We start from the raw sequence: 15,589 nt of genomic DNA, 5'->3' as shown, positions 1-15,589 counted from the left end.
CGATACTGCCATTTCGTTCCTCAGCGAGGTTAGCTGCAGCTCTAAAAGGAGAATCTGCCCTGAAACGGGAACGCGCATGATAAAAAAGGTTAGCGTAGATCTAATATCGAATCTCTGCTTTGCGTAACACAAATGCGGGTCAAGCTCGGTAGAATCGATTAAAAAAAAGATTGAAGAAATTGTTATCAAATGCCCCTCTATTGTATGTAAATGCGACGCTCAGGGTTCAGCAAAAAATATATCACCACTATAAAGGTTCCCACAAGATGGAGTCGACAGAAGCAGGACCGTCGCCGGGTATGTTATATATTCCCTGATTTATCAAATTTGTCTTATTATTACGCTAAATACTAACCGGACTAAATTTTATAGAAACCCGACAGCTTCAATTTGAGCAGGGTGTAGCTATCTCGCTACACCTATGGCTCTCGCTAACAGTCGCGGTGCAAAACGGACTAGGCGGTTCCGACTCCGAGGATAAGCGCGACTGGTTCGCCGGTGCGATCGTCGACATGTTTCCTAGTTTCGTCGACCTCGCCAAGCCGCGCAAGCCTAGTCAAAAGCCCCTTGCTGAGCCCGACGCTGAGGATGTTGAAGCCACCCTGCTACAGGTAATGTGGGACGAGTTTGAGACGAATGTCGACGATGACTCCGAGGTTGAGGTGGCCGAGCGCATCGTCAAGGTCCGCACTCAATGCGCCGCCGGAGATTTCGAATTCATCGAGGAACTAAGGCGCAGATGGCTAGCTACAAAGGGCAAAACAGTCAAGGTTCAGGAAGTAGATGCCGGAGATCAAGAGACCGACTGGGAGAGCGAGGACGACGAGGATGATGAGGATGATGATGTTGAAATGGATGAAGCGCCTGCTCTAGTTGCAGCGCCTAAGGAGAAGCCACCTCCAGAGGTAGACGAGGACGGCTTTACAAAAGTTACACGAAAGAAGCGCTGAGCACGATCATGCCATGTCAAATTTTGAACTGCAGACTCTAGGGGAGTAGAGTTGCAGGTAATGACACAGCAAGTTTGAGACGAAGTATGCTTAAAATGATATAAACAGGGCAGGCAAGGCGGACAAATATATCATGCGTTCGGAACCAATCCAACAAAAGCCAGCAACGCCTATGAGAGCACCAAATCCGAACAGCCCATACCAACAGGAAGAGCGGCAGTATGCCAAGGATCAAATAGTCGCATTACTCCCATTCATCATCATCGCTGTCATCGCTATTATCCGCTTTCCGGGCCTCCTTGGGACTGTTCGGGGCCTGGCTTGGATTTCCGGACGCCGCGCCTACAACATCGTAGCTCGTATCGCTGTCAGGTTGAGATTTCTCATCGTTGGACTTACGAGGTTCGGATGGCTTCAAACGGTTCTTGTCCGAAGTGGTAACTGCCGGCGGGTGGATTGTTGTAGAGGACTCGGTAGAAGCCGGCCGCGCGGGCTTTTCAGTCGGCTTTTGCACCGGCTTAGCTGGCGCCGTATCTTCGTCGGACTCTTCGTCAGATTCTTCTTCCGATTCCTCCTCGTCGGATTCCTCGCCCCATCCAATCTCTTCTTCGGCGGAGGCGGCTAAATGCCAGTATATTAGCTAGATCCAAATAAGCGTAGAAAAAAAGACAAATCATAACAAACCCTTTAATAAATCTCGGCGACGTGCTTCAGCTGTCTCGATACTATGTCGGAGGAAACAGTATCGCCTCCAGAAGTCTGCATAGGGAACCTTGTCGGGAACAAGCTTTTCCATGTTCGCTCGTAGGTCCGGATACTTGGCCAGGGCAGCGCTGATAACCTCAGTCTTGCTTTCTACATCGAAAGTCTTGGACCATGCAGCATATTCGGCGCCGGTTGGATCTTCTGTAAAACTCTTCTCGGTCGTGTGTAAGACATGAAGCTGTGCATCGTATCTCGAAGTGTGAATTACTCGCTTTCCGGACTCATCCTTACTCTCGAACCGGCGGGGAGTTCCCTTGGAGTCGTCTGATTCTGAAGCAGGCTTTACAATGATAGCTTCACGGAAGAAGTCTCGGATGTTTCCACCAAACTTTAAGAGCGCCTCGTCGGCAGCGTCTTCGGCACGTTGGATATCCTTCAAGCGTTTTGCGGCCTCGGCCTTCAGTCGTGATATGACCGTTTCAGAGTCCTTAGCCGTCTCATCGGAACCAGACGCTTTGTCCGTTGTCGGGGTTCTCTCCGGATCTTTATCTTTATCACCAGACGGTGGCGCCCTCTCCGTAACGGGAGGTGTTGTGGTTAACGAGAGAGCCCTCGCGCGGAGGTTTGCCAAGCTTCGGGTAGCATCTACACCGAGCGATGTGACCTCTTGCTGTGCCTCTCTGTATACAGACCCGCCCTAGAATAAATGTTGGGTTATTCAATAGGTCTTATTAAATCCAATAATTAACATACCTGTTTGATAACGTTACCGACAGTTCCACCAAGCCATGTGCCCCAAGAGCTGCTGGAGAACGCACGGTATGCGTCCTGAAGGTCTTCATTAAGAGTATGCTCGGGTTTCTGCTGGGAAGATTCTGCAGCCTGATTGCTAGTGTTGCTATTCTCCTTGCTATCCTTCGGAAGGCCTTCTTCGACTATGTGGTCGTATGCGAAATCCATAGTGGCGTGGTATCAGGGGTATAAAATACTATAAAACTAAATGACTAACAGACAAGTAATCCCGTAAGACCCCTCTTCCACAATAGAGATGGAGGGGTACTACGTAAATCACAAGGAATGTTGTTAATGGCTGTTGTGGCCGAGGAAATGTACTGCCGTTGCTATCGAATGATGAAGTCGGTATCGGTGTTTCTTGAGTATTCTAGGATTGGGTGACAAGTTGACAAGGCTGACCCGTTTCCAATCTGCCGATTGACGTATCGAAAGGCTACGCGGTCTTTCCCCCCCTTTGCGAATCATCGTTCTGTACCTGTCCCGCACATTTGGCACAAGAGATACTTTTCTAACCTGAAGGTGCTTACCCCTTATAGTTTAGCTCGTGTTGGTAGAATAGGTACACAGCTTTAACAAATGCGGGGAATAGCGGACATATATAGCTCTTCACCGCGATTATTCAAATAACTGAATACATGTACCTAAGTACTACGCTGCCAATGGATGGCAGGCACATTGCATGCAGTCGTCGTACGTATAACCTTTAATATCAAGATATGGGAAATCGCTACCGCGCTTAGAGTTTTCTGCCGTCTCTCCTGCCATCTACATAGACAACCTGCCAGTCAGACTACAAATGAAAGGATCATCATGTATCACGTGGGCATAATCCCGAACCGGCCCTTGCCTATTATGCACATGTCCACTAGGTATTACTTTATTACTTCGTTCACACCTTGAGTTTGGTTATATGCCAGTATGCCAGTTACACAATGTATGTGGATTTAAGTTCAACTTACATCTTTTAAATCCGCAAAAGAATCCGCATATTTGCTTCGGGCTTTGAACTATTTAATGTATATCTTACATAGTTCTTATTTTTATATTAAAGCAGCATTTGTTATTTCGTCATTCAGATGCAGAGTCTCCAATGCTATTCACCGCTCGATATCGGAGTTGCTGCTTTTGTAAGGTATTTATAGTGGACAACTTACACTTACATGCCCACCCCGAACTCCCCACAAGCTTTCTAGAGCAGCTCGTTATAAGACCTAATATCGAAATTCATGCATTTCCAAGAATCCCTAAACGCAACTCAGTTTAGGGCTTATCGCTTATGCCTCGAAATAGCGGTGCTCATTCTAGAATTCTGGAATTCTTACCCCAACGAAAATTATTTGCAGAGAACTTGCTGTAGATCGGCCGGGTTGTTACAGTCTACGGATCCGTACACAGTACCTATTATACATAACAGTATTATGCAGTACTTGCGCAGGTTATGAGGCTGTCAGCTCGGTATTAACGTTCGTTGGCAAGTACTGTAGGCATGGCATTCTTGGGTATCCCGGCATTGATCGGTACATCGATATAATTTATTTTGTTCTACGAACTTCTCTATCCAGATCTGCCCACTGCTTTGGGCCTGGGCTGGCCGGTGGCTACATATCGCTACAGATTGTTACAATCGTACCTCATCTTAGGAAGGTATTATGCTGATCACCAGGCACCAGGTTGGAAACGAGTCATCATCCAGCCACCAGACACCAGGACACCAAGATCCATTGGATTCCCGAGCCCCGACGCCCGATGGGTGGGTATCAGTCACACAGTGAAGAATGGCGAAACTGAATCAACTTCGCCTCTCCAATAAGTACTTTAAGTACTTTAAAGGCTAAATTCGTGCATACATAGTACTATAGTACCTACTCGCCTACTACTATACTGTATGTAGAAGTAAAGAAGACAACTTGGAACGTGACTCGGTTCCATCAAACAGCCCGTGGCCGCTGAGCCGTTTCTGTCCCACAATGGGCCCCCATGTCCCCATGTCCCCAAACGGTACGACGGTACCATCTTCTCATTAGAGAAATCTCACGCCAAGATGGCCTTACTAGCGACCTACGTACCTCATAACATGTACGGATGTCCCTTTCAAAAGTTTTTACCATAGGGAACCCCTGTCAAGATTGTCGCCAGCTGTTTGATACTTGGCCAGCAACTGTCGGGTGATTTAAAGATGTATACATTATTATCCCTAAGTTTTACTACTAGGTTTTACAGCCAAATATAAATCTAAAAAAAAAAAAGAAACTATTATATTAAAATTAAGTCTTTTATATTCATAATTTGTATTTTTGGGGAATTTTGAAATTTAGTTTAAGAAAGCTATATCCTATTGAAATAGCAGAGTAAAATAAGATACACATGTTAGAAAGGTGAGCAGTTGTTGCCAAGCTTGGTCAAAGCTTGCCGGGGGTGACAAGGGTCTTCCTATGGTAAAAACTTTTGAAAGGGACATCCGTATGTACATACATACAATACAACTCTCACCTCTCACTTGACCCAACCCGAAAAGCTTGCTCGCCTGCTATTTCCCAACATCCCATATGGCATACATATGGCACATCGAAGTGTGTATTCCCCACTGGGTTTGCAACCAGGCTTACCTTGTTCCTATCGGTAGTATCGTATATACAACAATATAGGTACAATGCAAGCTATTGTAGGCTAGTAGGCTAGTTCCTGGACGAAGGAACACTTCGAGATCCGAGGCGTCCTCAGGTGGGGACGGCAAGGAGAGACATGTCCGCTTGTCTGAGGAAACATGGTGTGAACGTAACATAAAGAATACGCAAAGGGCGCGATCAGCCACAAGGTAAGCTCCGCTAAAGTCCGAGTACAAAGAACGAGGAAATGTTCCCCGCCACAATGACAGTCTTTGACATATTCTTATATTGGACCATATAGCGCTTACAAATCGGAAAATTGCCTGTCTTCTACCCCCCTCTCTCGAATTCCTTCCATCGTGAAAACGTACACTCAATCTACGCTCGTCACACAGTCCGTTCTTTGCATACACATACCTATTACACGCCTCTCACCTTGACACGCTGTACCTGTCCAAAGAGAAGGGGGGTGTGCGTAAGCAAGTGGTGGTCCCTACGTCAAGTCTCTCTAAAAGAATATACGAAAAAAAAAGACGCCTGTTTTGTCCCTTCCCAACCCTCCATCTTCAGCCTCAAGACCCTAGGAGGCGAATATTTGTCCTTTCCTTTCAGGCATCCTAGCATCACTTACAAACATTGTCCGAGACTGGTCGTGGATACCCGAGACCTTCAGGACTATCAATATTCTGAAATTTATCTTATCTGATCTTTGAAGAGTTACGTCAATCATTAAGCGCAGCAATCGCTGCATTGCGCTTCAAGCCATCTCACATCCAGCTTCGCTTCCAAGCCAGTGTCGTTAGGAGCGTCGACTCGAGCTTAATCAACGTCTTTAGTCCGTTAAGAAGAGACGTCAACATATTCAATTCATATCTACCTTGTCTCATACCTTGTCGCTGTTCCTAATTGTGATCATATTTCATATTTCTCTTAATTTATACCTATAAATAAAAAACCTCGTCACAATGGCTTCAGCTCATTCTCAAGCTCTCCAAAACTTCATCCTCACACCTCAGCAGCAGAACCTGCTCTTCCGCGCTCTTACTTCGAATCAGCCAGGAGGTAGCAACAGCCCAAACAATGCGCTGTCCCTTTCGCCCGAGTCTTCAACAAAGTCACCGGTTCAGAATCAGAAAGGTACTCCAAATATGGATGTCCAGAACGGCATCTCCAATGGCATCCAAGAGAGTCCCTACTTGGATTATGACTACGATTTGGGACCCGATACTAGTTTCGACTTCGACTTTACGCATGATGGCCAAGCAAAGATGATTGGAGATCTCCCAGGCACCTCACCCAAGGAGAATTCCAAAGCCAGCTCCCCTGAGAACGATAGTCCCGATAAGAGAAGTCATCCAGATGATGATGAAGAAGACGACATGGAAGAGGGAGGTGGCAAGCGGAGAGAGAGCGAGGGAAAGATACCCAAGAAACCCGGCCGCAAGCCACTTACGAACGAGCCCAGCTCGGTAAGTCGCAAGCGTTAACCCGGCAATCCCAAAGATTGTGCAATGTCTAACGTTTATTATAATAGAAGAGGAAGGCCCAAAACCGCGCTGCCCAGCGCGCGTTCCGGGAGCGCAAGGAGAAGCATTTGAAAGACCTCGAGACGAAGGTGGAGGAACTTGAAAAGGCGGAAGCAGCGACAAACAACGAGAACTCTCAACTGCGTTCCCAAATCGAGAAGCTGACAATGGAGCTTAGCGAGTATAAGAAGAAGTTGACGCTATTGAGCAATCCTCATTCAGTCTCTAACCCCAAACGAAGCTCAGTATTCGGTCAAGCTGCCATACAAAATCTCAATGATGTCAACTTCCAATTCGAGTTTCCCAAGTTCGGCGTTCTCCCTGGTCCTCAGAATCCCCCAAAGAACGGCTCCAATTCTTTGTATTATTCGACACCATCTAACAACAGCCCTAATAACCAGGTCAACTCACCGGACAAGTCCAAGGACCAGGCTACCCCTAACTCCACGAAGAGCCGAGAGAACTCGGACGCTTCATCCAAAGACACATCGTCCAAGTCTTCCGGGTCTCCCTACGATAGCACATTCGGTGCCAGCGCATCGAGAACCAGTCTGGACTCGAGCCATTATAGTGTGAATGGGGCTAATACCGGCTCGCCTTGTTCGTCGACAGCGAACTCTAATATGGGACCCAGTTCCTCGTGCGGAACCTCCCCTGAGCCACTGACCCAATCGCCGCTAGGATTTAAGCCGGTAGATACCTTAACTACAATCGGCGAGGAGCAACCGTCGCTGACAAGCGATTCCATGTCTCGTATGTATTACCGATATATTTGAATGTATGCTACCAAAATCTTCAGGGCTTGTAAGCTAACCCTACCAGTAGATTTCAACAACTTAAGCAATATGGATTTCTCAAGCCTAGATTGGCTGTCGCAACAGAACGGAGGCCAGTTTGACCCGCAGCTCTTCGGCGACTACAGGGAGCCGCAGGACAATATCTTGGCCAGTGCTACTTTTGATGACAGCTTCTTCAACGACGCCTTCGACGTTGACTTCACTACACCGTACAACGTACCGTCGGCGTCTAATAACAACAATGCTCACAAGAAAAACCTGATTGCCGAGATCGACGCTAGGAAGGAGTCAGAGGACACTATCCTATCCAATGGCAAGCTGCTCACATGTAATAACATCTGGTATGTTAACCCACTTCTCTCTTTGCTTTTCATCACTCTAGATAAATAAATCAATAATGATATATATATATACTGACATCACATAACAGGGAGAAATTGCAAGCCTGTCCTAGGGTCCAATCGGGTGACCTCGACCTCGATGGATTATGCTCTGACCTACAGAAGAAGGCTAAGTGTGGTGGCTCTGGCGCCGTGGTCGACGAACATGATTTCAAGGCAGTTATGACCAAATATCTCGGCTCCGACGCCGGGAAGTGTACCGCGTAGTTCCGCATCCCACTGCTAGAACTCTCCTATGTCTACGAACATAGGAGGCTAGGGGGCTCTCACACAAAAACAAACAGATCTCCCTACTCTTGTGCCACCACCATCACCGATCATTGGGTAACGGCGGAAAGGAGTTTTATCATCAGGCGGCGCGACGGGGATTACGGCGAAAGCGGGGCAATGTAAACCAAATACCCCTGGGTTACGGCAAGAGAAAGACAGAGAAAGAGAGTGCAAGGCTATTCACCACATCTCAAGATATCTGGACAACCGAATATCTAAATCTCATGCCATCTCATCATTCATCGGGCACCGGAGTTTGTTGCATGCATTTGCGACAGAGAAAGGCGGGAAAATCACTGAAATACAGTTCTCCTTTCATCCTTTTTTTTTTCCTATTTTCCTATTTCCTTGGACCGTACGTGCCCCTCGTCCGCTGATACGGGAGGATAATACGTGGCGGTGACGATATGACATTTATGTATGGTAATGAGTATGACAGCCTATGACCATACCACAACGATGATCAAGGCTAAGTACTAGGAGTTTTACCTAGGTAGCAAATAAGTAAAGGGAATGTAAGAGGTATTCTCACGAGGAAAGGAGGGAATGATGACAATGATATCGATGACCGAGACGTTTCGGGGAAGATGTGTATGCCGTGCCTGCTTACCTGTTTTTCTCGACCACTTTAATACCATTTACGTTGATTTAAGAGTGGTCGAAGCAGATCTCCTAGAAACGAAACTTGGCGTAAACACATTTTCAGATCGAGATAACGTCTACCTGTCTCTCTTTATATAGAACATTAGTAGTACATACAATAAGAGCCGTGGGTTATAACAATTACTAAGCTAGTTGTTTTTCGGTGATAGGCAAGGCAAATAGTGGTCTCGGCGGCGAGATTGGTAAGAGGTATTATTAATTCCTTGCTCCGCCGCGGAACTCTCGCGTGTAGGTCCTTCACGAAATATCCTACTATCAACGTATCCATATCCTTACCTTGCCCAAGCCTACATCGACTTGTTTTAAACCTATCTCATTTCATATAGAACGAAGTCAATACTTGATACAATAGCTCTATAATGTCATGTCATCCGAAACCATAGGCTACTAAGATGAGCAGAATATATTTTTGAAAACATTCAGCCAGAAGATAACGACTAATACCGGACCAAATCTGACCAACTTACATATACAATACCACGGCGTTACCCCCATCAAATAGTCCCAAAACAGGATCAAACAAGCGTAATAGTCTCAACAGGAACCCCACGCTCCCTAAACGCTTCCGGAAAGAGTCTCGGGTCCGAGTTAATCACCTCGCCCGTCTCCTTATTATAGAACCTCTTACAATACAAGGGGTCGGCCCGGGACTTCTCCCATTCGGTAACCTCTTCCCACCCCAGCGGCACCGGGACCTCCTGTAGCCGCTGGTGGTCTCTATACAAATCTCCGGTTTCCTCGTTGTAGTACATCACTCGGACGCGGTTGTCTTCGCCGGTTCCTATCTGCGCTGTCCAGGGTGGGGGGATCGAGCCGAAGAGGGCTTCTCCGTCCACTGGGGGGAGGGGGTTAGTAATATTTTACTAGTAGGAGGGTGGGATGTTTGGGATTTGGCATATGGGTAGATGCTATGTAAGTTAGGTAGCTTGATGAGGGGGTTTTCTGTCTGCGTTCTGGAGAATAGGGGTAGGTGAGATAACTCAAAGATTTAAATACTTACTAATACCGTGTACTGTAATTACAATAGTTAGCAAGAACTTTCTATAAAGGGGGGAGAAAGGAATTATAGTTCGAGGACCTTAACTTGAGCTCGTTCCCAGGAAAGTCTGCAGGGCCTATACTAAGAAGATAAAAGGAGTAGAAGCATCTTTAAAAGAAGAAACTCACCGTAGCAGTCTCCAATAACCTCGTACTCCCCACTCGCCGTCGGTCGAAGAAGCATAGGCATATTACACCCAAGAACCACAAAGATCTCATCGCCTAAACATCCCCTATGTCAGCAACCCAACCCATTCAACAACACCAACAAAACGACTAACAGTGCTCTCTCTAAGACTCACCCTGCTGCGGCTCCCCATTTATCATGCCCACATATCCATTCTGCATACTAAAAAGATAACACCCATTAATCCGCCCAATCGTCCAAATCTTCCACCCATCCGACAACGCCTTCTCCTTCTCCTCTGCCTCGCCGCCCTCCGGCGCAGCCACCATCGCCGCCAGACTAGCCAGACTAGGATACCCAATGCCATAATACCGATCCTCGACTCTCCCCAGCGCCAGCGTCTCCAGCCACGCGTCGCGGTACGTCCCGCGGGCCGGATACGGGGGGGCCGTCTTCCCTAAACGACCAAGACCCATCCGCCGACACGTCCTGCGGAAATCTGCGAAATTCTCCGTGCTGATTCTCGCGCCGACGCACGACACGCTGGCGAAGTATACCCCCGCGACCTCGAGACGTCCGGGATCGACGTATTTCGCGCGCGCGCTAGAGATCCCGCTGGCGCAGAACCCGACGTGGTGAGGCGCCGTGACGCGCAAGTAGTGCGACCAGTCCGGCAACCAAGACGGCCACTCCGCCGGCGCAGTCGTAGTCGTATACCTCCGACCCGCATACGGTAGCAGCGAGACGCGCTTCTCATGTCTCACAAACGCCCAAAAGACGCTCCCGAACACGTCTCGCGGCGACAATTTGTAATCGGGGGTGACGAAGGTAGTGATTTCGGGCGGCGCGAGGCTCAGCAGCCCGTAGATCTTATCGCGGGCGTTGAGGCACGGACGCATGTGGTGGTTCTTGAGGACGTCGACGAAGGCCATGTCGGCGAGGTGCTCGCATAGGAACTTGATTTCCTGGGTTTTGTGCCAGAGCGTCTGGGGCACGCCGACGTCCTTGGCGTGGATGCAGATGACGGCGCGGCGGAAGGCCGCCCACGGGATGGTGCTGTGGCCGCATTGGAGAGCTGAGTTGGCGTTGCCGAGATGGATTTCCTGCACGATCCACAGCCGGGTGAACCAGTCCCGCGAACAGGCCGAGGAGATGGCGTCCCATGTGGCCGTGTCCCAGGGCAGAGCGTGCTTGCTCGAGAACCATTGCTCTTCCGTGCAGCCGGGTGCGGAGAGCATTGTGCCGTCTTTAGTGTGCTCGATTTGTCGGCCGAGATATGCCAGCTTGGAAAATGCAAGGTCGCTGCTTGGAGACCCGGGGCCCAACCATGCTATAACCCTATGAGCAAGCGTGTATATCAACCCCATACGCTTGACCTGCTCGCTCCGCTCATCGAGGTCATCTTGGTTGATACAAAGAGCATCGATCCACATGACCCGGCCCTTATCCTCATATCGGAGGTGACGTATCGCTTCCTGGAGGTTCCCCTGAATAGGCAGACGCTGCGTCCTCAACGCCTTCAACCCTCTAACCTCCTCCTCGCCCAGAACCACCGCCTTCTCCCTAACCTTGGGAGAACCCCAAGTATACGACAACGCCTCGAACTTGACACTCGTCTTCCCGTCTTCGGGAAGTTCATACCTGTCGCGCGGGAAGTTAGGATCAGGATGGTCCCAGGAAGAATACCTCCCGTCGTAGTTCCGAAAGATAATACGGCCCTCTAAGGTCTCGCGGGCGTTCCAGCTCTGGGGAATAGTTCCCCGTAGAGCGGCCAGGGATATCCGCTTTGGTTTATCATCTTGGGTAGGCGGGATGAGCGGGGCGTGGGTGATTTTGATCTGGATGGGGTCGTCGAATTTCCCAGGGAGAATGGTGACCAAGCGAATATCTTGCGACGCTGGGTCGAGTGGTGTATACTCATACTTCATCCTTATACAACCTTCAGGAGTTTGTTTATATCTAGTGATGTAATAGAGTTATGTTGACTTCTTACTCACTTATAAGTATACCTAACTCAGCGTCGACACATTCTAGGACTATACGCCTCGTACATGCATAGAAAGCCGGGTCTTTCATTGGCTCAGCCATGATCCTAATGCTTGCAAAGACTCACATCAAACACATTCTCTAACAAATATTTTGTATTAATGATAGACGCCTCTTCTGATTGAAGCAGCCATCAAATCCATATTATTCCAAAGTTAAGAAGTTAGATGGCCTGTATTATTTTTGGTTTCGAGTTTCAGAGACTTGAAAAAGTAACCAACCAATCTAAACGCACAACTGCTATTTGTTTATATATATGCGCCGACAGTTACACCAATTATAACACGAATCCACATAGCCATGCATTATTAATATAGGATAAATCAAAGGTAACTCGCAATAGATCAAAATAAATCATTCATAATTATGTATATTTCATGTTCTCTACATATCAAGCGTAGGGGTTGGATATCCCATTCTTCACCATTATAGAACACTGATTGTAGTTGTTTGTGCACTGCACTCGCCACTACCCAAATATGGACGTTGCCACCTCGCATTCCTCGCAGATTACTTTTAGCGGCGGGTATTATAAACTATACCACCTAGGAATGTTGTAAAGCCTCTATTCTGAGGTCTTCCAGTGGAGAGTGCCTAATGCATTTGTCGTGCCGACTTCGAATAAAGCGGACAGAACCACCTAGAATTCGAATCAACTCCCAAGGAGAATATGGCCACTGGGCGATAATTCCGTATTATAACATGGCCTAGGGCGAGCTCACTTAAAGGAGCTCATGGAGCGGGTATTGAAAGGGGTCGGTTAAGTCTGTGTCAACTCGCTCCAAAAGAGTTTGACACAGCTTTTGCTTCAACGAGGCTGTTTTACTCGTTTTCATTCGTAGTACATGGTATCCGTAAAACTCGGGGCCGCTGGAAATACTGTGATCCGCCAAATCGACGAGTCTGATATGGTTCGCCAGTGATATCGAAATGATTCGAAAATGCCACCCAGCTTAGCTGACATGCCAATCATCGTGAAAGATTTCTCCCTACGATGAGGAGGAAATTGCGTTGTAATAAGCCCACAGTAGTCCTAGTGGCCCGTTCCTAATACCCAGAAGACGCCGATGCGCCCAATAATATCCAGTGCGGAGGTGACATCAACCAATTATCTGTCGTGCCCCTTCTTTACCCAAAACTCCTCTTTCTTTTGGCTTTGGACTATGGCCCCTCTTCTTTCGGCCAAAAAGTCCAAAGACGCCGCCACCCCCAGACGACTTATCCTCACTCGTGACATTAGCATCAGCCGGTAACGTCGTATCCCTACGCGCTAGATCCGACCAGCTGCCTGTATCCTCCAACGTGACCGATATGCCGCCGCTGGGAGATTTGACTTGCAGACCTGAAGACTGAGAAACGCTCTTGCTGTATGTGCGGTGATATGATGGAAGCGGCGCTGGGGGTCGAGGTGCGCTTTTGGCTGCGCCGCGGTTACCGCTCGTCGTAATACTCTTATCTGACGGGGGTTTATTTTGTACAGGTGAAGGTTGGTATAATTGCTGCGGAGCTCTATTATTGCTCGGGGCCGGTTTCGCCTCGTCGGTACTGATGGCTCGAGCCTCTTCATTGGCTGGGCTCAGAGCAGGACTATTATCTCCGGTTCCATCCGCCTGCTGTGCCGTAATTCTGATTCATGGTTAGCGAATAGGGTAACTGAGTAGTAAAAGACACTCACTTCTTATAAGCTGCAACAGTGTAATCGAACGGCTGAAATTCCCGCTCGATGGTACGGTATAGCTCCTCTTCCCGGATCTCCTTCTCGGTGGCGTCATCCTTTAACCTCTCTCTGGGTTTTTGTCTCCGCGCCCTGGCCTCTAGTGGCGCCTCCTCTAATAACAATTCTTCGAGGTCGTAAGTAGCATCGAAGTTGGTCTTGTCTGCCGATGGGATAAATACGGGTTCCAGTTCTTTTCTTTCTAAAGCCTCAAAGTCAATGCACTGAAAGAAGGACTCGTTTATGAAGCTTTCCCAGGTATGACCGAGCCTCTTGTCGGTGTTCGGATTTAGAGCAGAACCGATGGCGTACAGACATGGTAGTGAGACTGGAGGTTGAGTGACGGGGAATTTCGGGTTTGCTGCAAGGATGACATTCGTTAAGGTAGATTCCGAATTACCCTCAAATGGGCGCTATAATCACAGTAAGCACATGACTTGACCGTCAAGTTTCGAAAAGATGGGTTATCCGTACCTTGTTGTAGATACATTCGTAAAACAATACCCCCAGCGACCACCAATCGGCCCTTACATCGTAGCCTTTACCTGCATATACTTCGGGGGCGAGGTACGCAAGAGTTCCCGATTTGCTCGTGAGAACCTTTCCGGGTATAACGTCTGAGGCAACGTTCTGGATAACAAGCTGTTAGCCGTTGCGAATGGCGGGGTAAAGGTAAGGCAACTTACGAAATCAGTCAAGTGAACATGGCCGTCAGCATCTAGTAGCACGTTGTCTGGCTTCACATCTCGATGTATTATGCCTTGCCCGTGTATGTATCTGAGCGCACATCCCAATTCCGCTATCCAGAAACGCACAGCATCTTCAGTGAAAGCCTTTCTCGATATGTGAAAACGCAGGTCGCCTCCGCTCATTAAGTCAACCACAAGGTACCTATTATTGTGCAAATCGAATTAGACGGGTTGTTTTGATATTGAGGATAGTGGTTGATGCGTACATATACTCGATATCTTGGAAACTATATCGCAAGTTACAGATAAAAGGGTGGTTCACATGCTCGAGCATGCGTCGTTCTCGTATAATATTTCGGACGCTTTCAGACCGTACGACTACAGAGGCAGAGTAATATTAACATCCGTTGACTCTCTCATCATTTAAATATATATATGGATTGGTTTTTAGAACTCGACGCACCCTCATCTTTACGAATGTACTTTAGGGCAAACGATAGGTTGGTATCTTTTCTTTCGACTATTCGCACTTTACCAAAAGCACCGCGACCGACGACTCGTAATAATCGGAAATGGTTTAGGTTCACTAATAAGCAATACAAAATAGCACTCAGTTAGCTATTGAAATCAACATGGCAAACGGTACTGCCGAGACAACGGGTAGAACCCGTACCCCTTTTGGTCATTGAAGGGGGAGAAACATACCTTCGCCGTTGAGATCAACGGGCTTGCCTTGACTGTTGCCCATAGGGAAACTTGGGGGTATCAACACCCGGCTTCCGCAATTCTACTCGTGTTCAGCCGTAAGAAGACGGTGAATAGATGCCGATTTAACGATTTAACGATTTAACGATTTAGCAATGGATGATTGGAAAAGACCAAGAAAGATAAAGCAGTTATTAAGCGCAAGGAGATAAAAATAATGATAGGGAGAATGAGATGTCAGGAGGTCAGAAAGATCCACTCTTAGATCCCTACTAGGTTATGAATGTCTGAATGTATCCTCAGCCTGGCCAAACCGGGCAAGTTATTGTTATTATTAGCTGTTTTTAGGAATGTATGTAAGTAATAACTAGTAGAAAAAAACAACCAGTCTAATAGAAAGATGCAATAATAAGCAGCGCTAGGGCCCGGGGAGTAGAGTGAAATCAGGTAGTTAACAAAACAATGAACAACAATAAAGGTTTCAATGTTATGTATGTAATAATTGTAATAGGGAGGGAAGAGGGAGAACATTGGAACTAAGAGTAAAGAAGAAAAAG

The 15,589-nt window shown here is 47.6% G+C and overlaps 5 protein-coding genes across 5 annotated transcripts; 2 read left to right on the top strand and 3 right to left on the bottom strand.

Moving 5' to 3' along the window:
* Positions 1-266: 266 nt before the first annotated feature.
* GL218_08369 (Pre-rRNA-processing protein TSR2) lies at positions 267-950 on the top strand (the record flags this gene model as incomplete). Its single annotated transcript, XM_033585169.1, has 2 exons — positions 267-297; positions 373-950. 2 exons carry the CDS (start codon positions 267-269, stop codon positions 948-950), a joined length of 609 nt encoding a protein of 202 aa, XP_033440658.1.
* A 244-nt stretch (positions 951-1,194) lies between these two features.
* Positions 1,195-2,615, bottom strand: GL218_08368 (BSD domain-containing protein C22A12.14c; the record flags this gene model as incomplete). Its single annotated transcript, XM_033585168.1, has 3 exons — positions 1,195-1,571; positions 1,635-2,352; positions 2,409-2,615. 3 exons carry the CDS (start codon positions 2,613-2,615, stop codon positions 1,195-1,197), a joined length of 1,302 nt encoding a protein of 433 aa, XP_033440752.1.
* A 3,406-nt stretch (positions 2,616-6,021) lies between these two features.
* On the top strand, positions 6,022-7,987 carry GL218_08367 (AP-1-like transcription factor; the record flags this gene model as incomplete). Its single annotated transcript, XM_033585167.1, has 4 exons — positions 6,022-6,525; positions 6,591-7,335; positions 7,405-7,720; positions 7,810-7,987. The coding sequence occupies 4 exons, from the start codon at positions 6,022-6,024 to the stop codon at positions 7,985-7,987; spliced, it is 1,743 nt and encodes a 580-aa protein (XP_033440667.1).
* A 2,644-nt stretch (positions 7,988-10,631) lies between these two features.
* Positions 10,632-11,806, bottom strand: GL218_08366 (Heterokaryon incompatibility protein 6, OR allele; the record flags this gene model as incomplete). The annotated part of the gene is made up of 2 exons (XM_033585166.1): positions 10,632-10,637; positions 10,703-11,806. The coding sequence occupies 2 exons, from the start codon at positions 11,804-11,806 to the stop codon at positions 10,632-10,634; spliced, it is 1,110 nt and encodes a 369-aa protein (XP_033440668.1).
* A 1,218-nt stretch (positions 11,807-13,024) lies between these two features.
* Positions 13,025-15,075, bottom strand: GL218_08365 (Serine/threonine-protein kinase 32A; the record flags this gene model as incomplete). The annotated part of the gene is made up of 7 exons (XM_033585165.1): positions 13,025-13,550; positions 13,600-14,051; positions 14,113-14,268; positions 14,325-14,529; positions 14,594-14,705; positions 14,791-14,913; positions 15,033-15,075. The coding sequence occupies 7 exons, from the start codon at positions 15,073-15,075 to the stop codon at positions 13,025-13,027; spliced, it is 1,617 nt and encodes a 538-aa protein (XP_033440665.1).
* Positions 15,076-15,589: the final 514 nt, after the last annotated feature.

This window comes from Daldinia childiae, assembly GCF_008694065.1.
Source record: "Daldinia childiae strain JS-1345 chromosome Unknown Scaffold12, whole genome shotgun sequence".
NCBI lineage: Eukaryota > Fungi > Ascomycota > Sordariomycetes > Xylariales > Hypoxylaceae > Daldinia > Daldinia childiae.
This window is presented reverse-complemented; position numbering and strand designations above follow the sequence as displayed.